The 12,839-nt window shown below is 47.2% G+C and overlaps 2 protein-coding genes across 3 annotated transcripts; one reads left to right on the top strand and one right to left on the bottom strand.

The window, feature by feature from the left end:
• The first annotated feature begins 269 nt into the window (after positions 1-269).
• Positions 270-5,277, top strand: cmtm7 (CKLF-like MARVEL transmembrane domain containing 7). Its single transcript, XM_068323300.1, has 6 exons — positions 270-455; positions 1,503-1,679; positions 1,768-1,866; positions 2,034-2,115; positions 2,207-2,327; positions 4,709-5,277. The coding sequence occupies exons 1-5, from the start codon at positions 357-359 to the stop codon at positions 2,218-2,220; spliced, it is 471 nt and encodes a 156-aa protein (XP_068179401.1). The 5' UTR covers positions 270-356; the 3' UTR covers positions 2,221-2,327; positions 4,709-5,277.
• Positions 5,278-6,749: 1,472 nt separating this feature from the next.
• siglec15l (sialic acid binding Ig-like lectin 15, like) lies at positions 6,750-12,253 on the bottom strand. 2 transcript variants are annotated; one of them, XM_068323790.1, is made up of 8 exons: positions 12,063-12,253; positions 11,192-11,569; positions 9,402-9,755; positions 9,023-9,052; positions 8,140-8,220; positions 7,954-7,998; positions 7,804-7,866; positions 6,750-7,351 (listed from the first exon to the last, which is right to left on the bottom strand). In XM_068323790.1, exons 1-7 carry the CDS (start codon positions 12,106-12,108, stop codon positions 7,832-7,834), a joined length of 969 nt encoding a protein of 322 aa, XP_068179891.1. In that variant the 5' UTR covers positions 12,109-12,253; the 3' UTR covers positions 6,750-7,351; positions 7,804-7,831. The 2 variants fall into 2 exon arrangements, with proteins under 2 accessions (XP_068179891.1, XP_068179892.1); XM_068323791.1 differs by having other exon boundaries at positions 11,192-11,621; positions 12,063-12,251.
• Positions 12,254-12,839: the final 586 nt, after the last annotated feature.

Below are 12,839 nucleotides of genomic sequence, written 5' to 3'. Positions count from 1 at the left end.
ACCAGAACCTCTGAGAACCGAGTTCTGGTCAGAACCCAAACTTTGATGCTTGAACTCATTGACCCCACGGAGCTGGAGGCGTGGACGTGTTTTCATGATGACAACCAGAAGACGACGACTGGACCCTAACAGCACCGAGAGGCACCCGAACCGCCGGTAAACCGGATCAGAACCGGGTTGATCTGGTGTGGTTCTGGTGGGACTCCAGCAGGGGGCGCTGGAGAGCAGGAGGAGGAGGAGCAGCGAGGAAGAGGGAGGAGGAGGAGGAGGAGGAGGAAGGGTGTGTCCGTCACGAGCATCGGGGTCTGACGGTCCTCCGGCGGGTCTCACCGTGAACCGGGCCCGGTACCGGCAGCATGTCTCCCGCCGCCTCCGGCAGCAGAACCCCCGGGGAGGGAGGCCTGAACACCGGCTACGTGTGCACCATCTCCGGGCTGCTGCAGGTCGGACAGACGGTGAGTCCCGCGGGATGGGCTCGGGCCGGGCTGGCTTCCGGTTAGCGTCCCGTTAGCTTCCTGTTAGCATCCCGGTTTAACCCCGTTAGCTTCCTGTTAGCATCCCGGTTTAACCCCGTTAGCTTCCTGTTAGCATCCCGGTTTAACCCCGTTAGCTTCCGGTTAGCGTCCCGTTAGCCTCCTGTTAGCATCCCGGTTTAACCCCGTTAGCTTCCTGTTAGCATCCCGGTTTAACCCCGTTAGCTTCCTGTTAGCATCCCGGTTTAACCCCGTTAGCTTCCTGTTAGCATCCCGGTTTAACCCCGTTAGCTTCCTGTTAGCATCCCGGTTTAACCCCGTTAGCTTCCTGTTAGCATCCCGGTTTAACCCCGTTAGCTTCCTGTTAGCATCCCGGTTTAACCCCGTTAGCCTCCTGTTAGCATCCCGGTTTAACCCCGTTAGCTTCCTGTTAGCATCCCGGTTTAACCCCGTTAGCTTCCTGTTAGCATCCCGGTTTAACCCCGTTAGCTTCCTGTTAGCATCCCTTTAGCTTTATGTGGACTTTATGTCGAAATGTAAAATATTTGTTCAGACACGCCCACATGTTTATCAGCACAAAACAACAACAACAAAACAACAACAACAAAACAACAACAACAAAACAACAACAACAACAAATGAGTTTAGAGTTACCAATCAGAGACATCTGTGTTCACATCCCAGAATAATCTCCCTCCGTTAGGATCAGTTTCAGGTTCAGTTTCCTCAAAGGCTTCAGACACGAGGGGTGAAGGAGGGGGTAGAGGGGCAGGTGGAGGGGTAGAGGGGTAGGTGGAGGGGTAGGTGGAGGGGTAGAGGGGTAGGTGGAGGGGGTAGAGGGGCAGGTGGAGGGGTAGAGGGGCAGGTGGAGGGGTAGAGGGGCAGGTGGAGGGGGTAGAGGGGTAGGTGGAGGGGTAGAGGGGTAGAGGAGGTTAGGGTCAGGTCATGACTTTGGTCCCAGACACTGATTGATCACCGATCGGTGATCAGTCCTGGTGCCGGGGCTCAGACGCGTCCCGTCTCCTCCAGGTGGCGCTGCTCGTCTCCTTCCTGTGCGTGCGCTGCGTGCGTGGATGGCCCAACTGGGCGGCGTTCCAGATGTTCGAGGTGGTTCTGATCTGGTTCCTGGTGGTGCTCCTCGTCTTCATCACCATGCACCTGTTCCGCCTGGAGGCCAAGATGAACTGCATCAACTGGCCGATGACGGTAAGCCCCGCCCCCACCGCCGGCGTCACGTGACCCGCCGTTTTCTGCCGAGTCATGCTCGCCGTCTGAACCCGTTTGTCCGTTTCAGGAGTTCTTCCACTACTCCATCGGGACGCTGCTCGTCTTCATCGGCTCCATCGTTGCCGCCGTGTATTGTGGGGGGGTTTCGGCGCTGGTGGTGGCGTCGGTAGGTAACCATGGAGACGTATGGGATGGAAATGCCCGGGAGTAAACGTTGTTTTAGTAGGAGCTGCTAGCTGAGGCTTGTGAGACCGCCCCTTGTCAACCGCATCACTTCCTGTTTGTTCGTGTCAGTGAACAGGAAGTGACTTCCTCGCTGCTGTCTCTCTCCAGGTGTTTGGGTTCCTCGCCACGTTCCTGATGGCCATTAGCGTGTGGACGTCTTACAGCGTCTCCCTCGGCGCTCATCAGACGGGTACGACCTCTGCTCTTCCACTTCCTGTCGTCTTCAGACCCGCCGATGCTTCTGAACGTCGTTTTAGTTGTCTTCTCTTCTGCCTGTACAGGTGCAGCCATGTAAATATTTCCTGTCATGGAGGAACCAATGTGCTGCTGTTGGCAGCTCATTGAACAGCCGTTGATCAGCTGGATCAATAACCTGATTGGATGATGGCTGATGCTGCAGAGGTAACATCTGATCCAGAACCAGCTGTGAATGTTTTGTTCTAATCAGACTGGACGACTGAACAGGAAGTCACTCACTGGACCTCCAAATAAACGGTCAAGTGTTTGTAAACAATCATTACATGTTTATAAGCAATCGTCACACATCAGTAAACAATCATCACATGTCAACAAGCATTAAATGTTAGTAAACAATTACCACACAAATGTAAACAGTCCATCATATGTTATTAAAGAATCAACGCATGTTAGTAAACAATTGTCACACATCAGTAAACAACCACAATCAGTCGATCCTTTGTTGGTAAACACATGGTCACATAATGTCGTTGGACTACGTTTCCCATCAGCCAGTGCTGGTCCTTGATGTAACCTAACAGAACGACGTCCAGCCGCCGTTCTGTTAGGTGGGTGTGGTCGCCGACAGAACGACGCCCCCTTCTTGTTGCATGTCCAAATGTTTTACCCCAAACTGATCCTGGATCTGAAAGTCCCTCCAATCAGTTCAGCCTGCACCTTTAAATTCTGTCCACGCCTACCTTTCCTGTGACACGCCCCTCTCACGGAGCGGATGTGGCTAACGGTGGCATGGGCTAGTGTTTACACACCGAACGCGCTTGTCGACGCCTACTTTATTAACCCGAAACCCGTTTCAAACGCTGTTGCAGAGCTAACTTGTTGGCCAAACACAAGCTGACTTCACCATACTCACAGACAACTGTACATCAGATAAAAACGTGGCGACACCAACCAGTGGCCCGGGGGCAGTTTGTGGGTTCTTTATACGTTGACAGAATAGAAGCCCTGATTTTGATTTGTTCAACCAACAACTGAACGGCTAACGTGTTTAGCTTTGAGCGACGACATCGCAACACACCGCTACCTTAGTGCTAGACACACACAACTTCACCTTGGGATGGACGCCCCTGTTCTAGGCGCTGGTAGGGTTAGAGAGGACCACTATGGACATATGGAGACCAGGAAAAAATGTTTTACAATATAGGACCCCTTTAACACAAAACATTAGCAAACATTAGCAATGTTACAGAAAGTCTTTTGCATGCTAATGACTCTGTTAGCATGCTAAAACATTACTCGGGGGCTAATAAAAATGATAGCATGATCAAAATAGTCCCAAGCAGGTGCAGCTGAACCAGGAAGCGTTTTTTTTTAACGTGAATTCGTATGAAGTTAATGACGACGTAGCATCACAGCAAAAAACCATCGTCGTCTACAAAGATGAAGGAGTAACAACGAACAAATGTTTGATGAGGAAACGCGTTCAGCGTCCTGAAAAGTGACTCGTGTTCTACACCGACGCTCATCGTATTTAACACTAAAAGTGTTCCAATAGAAGCTAGCACGATAATGTAATCTTTATGCTAACAGCTAGCCTTTTCAACGGGTTAGCCTGTGATGACCAATCTGTGTGCAGATGTCTCCACCCTGTTCTAAGCCATGGTTTTGTTGTTCCTTCTATAAATGAAGGGATGAATTCTTATGTTTGTATTTTGAATGTTTCCATGGCGACCATTTTTTGTATTATCCCATTTTGTGAGTTTGAATTGCGTCACACTCACAAACTAAAAGTGGTTCAAACTTAATGTGCACACCCCCGAGGTGGTCGACAGGTGCCTTTTGGGACTTCTAACATTTTGTTTATTCTTGTTTACATTGTAAACTTAACGTTTATAGACAAACAAGCCGTTTAACTGTATTAAATGTACCAGAGACCTCCCACACAGCAACCTGTATGGGAGGTTTAAAAGATGCCAACAGTCCTCATCTATCCAGTAGAGTACAGCTAGCTTAGCACCCCCTTCTGCTACATCTCAGCATGCTAGCCATGTCGTCCTTGCAGCCGTGGGTCTATACTACCTGTCCTCCTGTTGGACGTTTATTGGATGAAGGAACACGCGTGTTGAAGCCAGAACATTTCAACCAAGTGCTAAACTAAACCACGGAAATGCTGCCTGGTTTCACTCCAATGATCAAAGTATTGGTGCTAGCGCTTCGGTTTCGCCTCTGAGTAACATTCATACACTAAACTCTGGTGCTTCTGTTGAAATCCGAGCACTGGGTCATGGACGGCTGTTCGGTTGTTTGCCGGTCATTTGTCGGTCATTTATCTGCCAACCTGAACAAACTACTTCCCCTTCATCCGAACGTTCTGCTTTGGAACGCTGTGTCGTTACCGTTCTTCTGAGATCAACATCTTGAATGTTTCGTTGGACTTGAATATTGATGTGAACCTGACTGGGTCACGCAAAGGAACCGTGAATGTAGAATCACTTGAAGTTTGTCTGAAGACATTGTAGTCCTCATTAGCCTTCAGTAGGCTCCGCCCATGAGGAGCTGTTACTTCCTGCCTTTTGTTTTCTCAGAACACAACAGTCCAGTCGAGCCGTGGATCGGAATCAGTCCTGCTGGATCTGTCAAAACCCAAACCTTGAGGTAGATTCAGACTCCAGGTGACTCAAGAGAAACAGACGGGCGTCCTGGTCGGCAATTTATTTTTCCCAAACCATTCGGCCAAGTGATACGTACCTCAGCCAATCACAGCGCAGTTGTGACATCACAATTTCCATAGTGTGTCCAAAGATCTTTGGTGCTCCTACGACTTACATACAGGGTTATCTAGAGGGGCGTACCTTAAACAGTTCTGGAATATCGTGGGCGCACCAAAGATCTTTGGATGCACTATGTAACTTGTCATGTCACAACTCCGCTATGATTGGCTAAGGTGCCCGAAAAGTTGAGGAAAAATACATTTGCGTCTTGGACCTGATATCCAGACCCGTCTATTGCTTTCGGTCACGTCTCAGAAGAACTGTAGCACCCACCACCGTTACACCGTTACACCATTGTGCATCGTGTTGTTTACATTTTGTTGTTACATTTTTCAAAGTGATGTGTGTTTTATTGCATGATGTCAAATAAAGCTTCACTCCACCGAGTGTCTCAGGCTCCGTTCCTCTGATGCAGTGCATGTTAAGAGAATGTGAAGCGACATGAGGTGTTCGTTAAAGTGAAACCAGCGGGTCCAGAACGGACGGGGGGTTCTAGGAACACATGAAGAGCATCTGAAGTCCAGTCGGTTCAATCCAATCGGTGGGAATGGACCCAACCACACCGACCAGTGGCGACGCAGGTCGAACCACCAAGGAGGAAATCAGCTGTGATGTCCTCACACACGTCTGAACGTCACGTCAGCCTCTGTTGGCAGACCAGCTTCGGTTCAGGGTGACATGATGGATCAGAACAGCTGTCATGGTGACCCAAGCAGCAGTCAGTCCTAGAACAGCCCTAACCTCTAACCCCAGAACAACCCCCACCCAACCCTAACCCCAAAACAGCCCTACCCCCAAACCTAACCCTGGTACAGCCCTAACACCAGTGTGAACATTACTAATTGCTTTTGCAGTCATATAAAATGAGGTTTGATTTTTGCTTTTTGCAAAAACGTATTTAATATTTTTAGACACTAACAGAATGTGTGAGATCATTTGAATAGAGAACTATTTGTATATTCAAGTAAATTTGTGATTATATATCATTTTATTTCTACTGCTAATCCTGCTGCAGCTGATTGAATTGATGTTTTTGCATAAAAATTTAAATAGAGTTAATTTAAATGAATGTGGGCAATAGAACTGAAGGTGTGCAACAACATGATGGTGATCTGATGATGAGGAGGTCCACCTCTTCATCATGGTGTATCTATCTGCCTGTCCTCCAGACTGTTTATCACTAATGATGCAGCTCTCCAGATCATCACCAGGGGGCAACATCAACTTGCAGAAAACCGGGGACACCCCAGAAGCTGACTTAATAGCAGAACTATTGGTCTATTGGTCTTCAGTATTGATTATCAGGAGTTGCTGGACTTGATTGTCTCCAGTGATCGTATCAGGATAAACTTCTCTACCTATGGTTGGGTTGGGTTAGGGTTTAGGCTGTTCATGCAGCAACCCGACGGTGCAGAAGAAGTTGAAATGGATTGAAGACTAAACATTAGATCCAGACACATTTCCTCAAAACCAACTCCATGCATCCAGTAGAACACAAGCTGTCAGTCATTAGAACCAACACCATCGACTCAAGACAGAGAAGGAAAGGAGTCCTCCCCCCAAGAAGGCCCTGAAGACATGGACACCCAACCTGCACCTTTGTCCAGTGAACCAGTAAAGGGTCAAGACCAGATCCAACAAAATAAAACAAGGACCATGTGCTTGGAGTATCTGAGACCCAGTAACCCCCCCAGACCAAGACTGGCTCACCCAAGGACAACAGCCCTGAAAGTCAGCAATGTGGTGTGTACAGTCTGGTACAATGGAGAGAGCTGGTTCACAGAACAGGACGCAGTAGTTCACCTACACCTAAAGGACAAAAGAATCAATCAATTATTTAATCAAAGATGCTTTATTAGTCTTTAAAGGAATCAATAGGAGGGAATGAGAGAAGCTATCAGACCAGAACCAGGTCTACGCCACTGCTGACATGTGGAGTCTAGACAAATTGATGCTAACTTATGCTAATGGCTCACATGATCTCCAGTGAGGTGCTTCAGTGACTGTAACATCCCATAATAGTCCTATAGCAGCCGGTTAGAACCGGAGAGGTCTCTGGAACATCAATCCAGCTGATCGGTCCAACCTTCAACCTGCTGTTTTATATGAAGTCTTTATAATTTAAGACATTTAAAGGTTAAAGGTCGTCTCAGGGTGGAGGGTGTCCCACTGTCCAGACCGTGTGTTTTTGTCTCGGTCGGTTTCTGACAGCGAACCTCAGGTGTGGACCGTCAGCAGCGGAGCTGGAGGCTGAGTGTCTTTTTCCCAGCATGCCTGTCATACGTTTGCTTTGGTGTCTTCACAGGGCCGTTACAGGACGGCTGGCATCCGTCGACCCCAGCGATGAAGATCCAGAGCTGACGATGACCTGCCTCACAGTGAGTACGAGAATAGAGTTCAACTGGAGTGACGCAGGAAGGCTGATGTACACGAGATCAACACCAAAGACACTGAATCCTGAAAACGGACAAAAAAGTTCACATTAATGCAAAAGTAGGATTTAAGACAGACGGCAAAACCTGCCCACACTCCACATGTCAAAGTTGGTAGAAATTCTAAATTCAGACTTTCTTTAACTTCTTTGTATCCAATTTAATTCAAGCCTGACGGGAGAATCTTGGACTGGACTGATGGGTCCACACCCGGCCCAGAGTCAGAACGCATCAGATTCAAATCAGTATTCAAATCAGAGTATTTCCATGTGTGGAGTGAACCATATGACGGTAATCCTGGGTCAGATGGGATTCTGGGTAGACTTGAGGACAACTCAACCTTCAGCTGGACTGTGAGTCAGCCTCATGATGTCTGTCAGTGTGAACACTCCAGATACATCACATCTTGTCTGCATCAGACAGGATTCAGGTCTCTGATCCAAACAGACTGGATGGACTTCCTGTCCCTGAACGCACCTGAAGAGGAGGAGCCTTCATCCCTGAGTCACGGCTGGACATTGACAGGAGAGTAGACGACACCTGAGAACGCAGATAGGCACCCTTAACGTCTCCTGTCTGTCATTGCCAACTTTATTGAGTCTCAACGACACGATGACGTCAGCTCACCGCCGTCCTCCTGCTGGCGGGTTCGGCTCTTCTTCACGTGTTGCGCTGTGAAGAAGAAGAAGAGTTTCTCCAGTGAGAGGCAAAAAGATCAAAACCAGAACAAACACAATCAGCGACAGAAATAAATTCATATAGTCATCCAGAACTTCCTGTCCATACAGGGTAGTTGGGGTGGGGGGGACTCACAGGTCAGGCTGACGGTGGAGTAAACCAGCTGAAGCTCACCGTCGCCCTCAGCAGGACAGTCACAGGGTGGTCCGCCACTTCCTGCTCCGCACATTAAACACAACATTATCCACGACCTCCACCGAAGACCTTGGTTATATGACTCGTGCTGCAGTTCCCCGTCCCCCAAGCTTTCTACTGATTTTTAGGGTCCAGTATTTGTGGTGGACATTAAGTCTAATGGAATGACGTAAACTTGACTTTTGTTTTTACGTAGATTTTTTTTAAACCAACTTATAATCAAGAACGACTGAACTCTAAACGACCTGAACCTGTGTTTTATTTATTCTGTGTTGTTTTAATGTCCTGTTTGTTTCTGGTCAGTCTGAGGGATTACTGTAGTATTTACAGTAGTAATGACATTACTGTAGTATTTACAGTAGTAATGACATTACTTTAGTATTTAGAGCAGTAATAACATCTAAATGACCTCAGATGGAGGTTATAGATGGAAATTTAATAAATAGTGACTTCCAAACAATTCAACTTAAGAACAACCTCTATGAACCAGATGCGTTTGTAGGTTGAGGACTATTTGTACTCAAACTAGAGCAGGTACTAAACACCTTGTTGAAGCAGGAAATCCTTGAAGGCGTCTGCTTCGGGTTAGTTTTCAGTCTTTTTCGGTTCTTTCGACTCTTTTGAGGTTGCTGACACAATGACGCGTCCTTAACAGTACATTTCCAACGTTTTGACACGTAAATATGTGAACTAGCCAGCTGTCAGTCACACATGAGGAACAATCCTGAATGAAACAAGTTGAAGCTCCGTGAAGTCGAGCTGAGTCAGAGTCCACCCTCCAGAACCACAATGACCTGCATGACCGATGTCTGGAACCACTTACCTACACCAGCGTTTGCATGACTGCCAATCCCTGAGGAGGACGATACACAACATGTCAGCATCATGCTAACATCATGTTAACATCATGCTAACATCATGTTAAGCTCTCCTACAGTCTAGATGAAGCCTGCCCACCAAAATCCAGTGTTAATGTTCAATCCTTAACATGTTTCTGTCAAACAGACATTGAAGAATTGTTTTTAAGGCGGTATTCACGTGGCGTCAAAGAGACTTTCAAAGCTAAGATTTTTGCTTGGTAACAGGGGGACTGAGCTTTCTGTAAATGTGGGACATGTTTGGGGTTCATTCGTGCTCTGGTCCACTGATGGACGACTCATCCTGACCTTGAACACTACAGAACGGGCGTTTCAGCCGCTCACCTTTGACTTTCAAGCAGACGACGAGCGCTGCTGTCAGCAGGATCAGCGCTATGAGGCCACCCACCGCCAGACTGATCGTCAGGGTTTGACTCTCTGGATACTTCCTCTCTGCTCCCCCCAGGACGCTCTTGACCCTGCAGGTCACCTCGTCCTCCTCTCTATACGGCACGGAGCTGACCAGCCGGTCTGGACCCGTCTGAGCCGTCTGGAGCCCGTCCTCTAGTGGGTCGCCGGAGTTCAACAGCCAGATGATGGTTGGTAATGGGTGGCCCTCCACCTCGCACTGCAGACGCCGTTTGGTTGTGGAGCCGGAGGGGGTCTCGCTCAGAGAGAGGCTCAGGATCTGGGGTTTCACTGACAATTCATTTGGTGTCAGAATGCATTTGTGAAAAGGCAGCGAGGTTTGTTTGAACAGATGAATCCAACAAGGTTCAAAATGTCTCGAAATGTTGTCAACTTTCAGATTCTTCCATAAATATAATGAATATCACTAAACCGTCCACCACAAGCTTTTAGTACCTCATTTTATAGCAAGCAATATGCAAAAACCAGTCTATATTTACTTTTAGTTTGTGTTCCCCAAATCACCAAAAATTCCGGACTATTTTGAGTGCACCTGAATATAAGCGCCACCAGCTAAATAAAAAAAAAAGAAGAAAACTTTGTAAAATGGAATAATTTACAGTAAATGACGCATTCAGTCGAGTCCGACACAGGTTGTATGACCTCTGACCCTCCATAATGTTAGCTGGATATGAGTTTACCAGCATGGAGTCACTGTGTTTGACCCAGACACTGTTTGAGACACAATTCGTACACGCAGACTCATAATTGTTTCTGTCTGGAGAGAAATGTGTGTTTGGCAGATTATTTCTTTGTTGGTGGAAATAATCTTTTATTGTTGGAAAGCCTATTTATTCCCGTTTTGTTTTTGCTTTGTCACGTGGCAGACCTCCTGGCAGCCCGACGGTCTGATCCGGATCGTCTGGCCAGAGAAGATTTGTCCCAGATCCTTAGCTCTGCTTCATTACACATGTGGCCCCATTTAAAAGAGGAAGAAACAGACTTTCCAATGATACAAGATTTATTTCAAGACGTATTGTAACATCAGTTTACTGAAGGGGCTTCGACATGAACACTGTCCGTCACAGGGTGTTGTTCTCACTTCCTCACAGACTGTCTTTCTCTTTTAGAGCAAACTTCTCTCCTAATAGTTTCTAATTCTATAAGACATATTTTTTGGAGGACATTCACAAATGAATTATAAAGTGGTATCTCTAGGATTCGTTGGCGCAGGCACAATTCAGGTCAGAGGACTAACGTAAAACAGGGATTATAAGGAGTGTGTCCACATGCTGTGGTGTGTTCACTGACCCAATCCACCCCATCCCAAGTTCACGATTCCTTGTTTCTGGACTCGGTGCACCGTCAGCGTTTGTTGCTGACTACCTGCCCTCTTGTGGTTGTATCCATACTAACATATAGGCTGATTGGAAGCATGTGGCGGTTGATCAATACATCACTTGAAGCTGTCAGATCAATTTTCCTGTGTGAATGAGCCCTGAGCCTTCACCCCTCATAGATTTAGTGTCTTTCCTGACTCTGTTGAATCTTCACACAGCCAACATCTGGTCATGTCTTCAACTCTTGGTTTTGTTCCCTTGACCTTTTAGCGTTTCCTGAAATCATCTACGCATCTGTCTTCCACTGCCATCCTGGAGTTCTGAACCACATCATACTTTCCCTAAAACACTGAGGCGACCTGGAGTCTGACCGTTTTCAAGTCTTACCTGTGACATAAAGGTGTGTCCTTCTTTGGAAGTAATTCTTCCAACCATCCAGCTCTACCCGGCAGAAGTATGTCCCGTTATCTGAAACAAGTACGTCCCTGATGACCAATGACAGCTCCCCCCATCGAGGATCTCCTCTCAGGGAGTACTTCAGTCCAGAACCTGAACAGTCACTGAGTTCCTCCAGGGACTGGTTCTTCACAGAACAGGTGAAGAACGGCTGAGCGTAGGATTCTCTTGCCAACCATTTCACTGTAATCCTCCCAGAGTAGTCCTGCTGTCTGGGGTGGCTGAAGGAACACCCCAGGACGGCGTCCTCTCCTCTGGGGACAGTAACCACTTGAGAGACATTCATGTCCCACGAAATGGAAAGACACCCTGAGGAGGACAAGGATGGTCATTTCTGTCTTTGTTGGTCCGTTGAGTAAAACTAGAGGATGGAACAAGACAACTGTTCATAGCTGGTGGTGACCATCATCAATTTACATCTACAGTTCAAGCTGAAACTGGACATGAAGCATTGTGGGAACTGTGGTTGATACATTCATTTCATCTAGCGCCACCATCAGGTTCTTAGTGGGTACGCTGAAATGTCCCCAACAACGTTTGACCAACTACTGGCTAGCTTTTCTGGATTTACACTACTAAGACAGTGAACTAACATTCACATTAACCACTGCTAGCAGAGTTTACGATCAAGAGGGTGTGATAATAGACTGACTTGCATTGTGGGTAATGTAGGATCGAGTGCTTCAGAGCTAATCGTGGTCGTCAACATCAGGATATTTTGACAATTTTATTGTTCTTTGTCGCCGAGGCCGACGGACAGTTCTTGATGAACCCACATGAATGAGGATGATGATGATCTTACCTGTGATGAAGAGTGACTGAAGAAAACCATAGGTGTGCTGCCACATGGTTGGGCTGATCAGACGCAAGAGGCCAATGGTAACAGAAACTGAGCTAGCACTAGCTTTCAAGACTAAAAACACATTCAGGAAGTCTTGTGAAACGTGTCACATGAAGCTCATTGTTTCCTGATGGGGGAGGGGGCGGGGCGACTCTTATGACAAACTGCTAATACTGCATGTAAGACATGGAGAAAACAGGTGAAATTATTTACCAGTGTGAGAGAATTTAGGTGAACGAAGTTTTTTCCAACCTGATAAAGCAACCAGTCCTAAATCTAATGGAAACGAGTGAGGAGGACAAGGACATGGCCTCCTCAGATCAATCAATCAATCAATCAAGTTTTATTTATATAGCGCTTAATCATGGCAGCAGACATTTCAAAGCGCTTTAACAGACAGAAACCCAACTGAACCCTCCAGAGCATCAGCGACAGTGGAGGGAAAAACTCCCTCGATGAGGAAGAAACTCCGGGCAGGACCCAGACTCTTTTGGGCGGCCATCTGCCTCGACCGGTTGGGTGGAAAAGAAATCAAAGGAAGACAAGAACAGCATCAGATAGAGAGAGAGACAGAGAGAGAGAGAGAGAGAGAGAGACAGAGAGAGAGTGACAGAGAGAGACAGACAGAGAGAGAGAGAGAGTGAGACAGGCCAGAGAGAGACAGTATCAATATGTTTAAGGTTGATAAAGTCAAGGCACAACTACAGCTGTGTGGATGACTGTATGGAGGAAGGAGGA

The sequence above is a fragment of the Antennarius striatus genome, chromosome 9, assembly GCF_040054535.1.
Source record: "Antennarius striatus isolate MH-2024 chromosome 9, ASM4005453v1, whole genome shotgun sequence".
NCBI lineage: Eukaryota > Metazoa > Chordata > Actinopteri > Lophiiformes > Antennariidae > Antennarius > Antennarius striatus.
The sequence above is the reverse complement of the archived record's forward strand: the minus strand, read 5'-3'. Positions and strand labels throughout refer to the sequence as shown.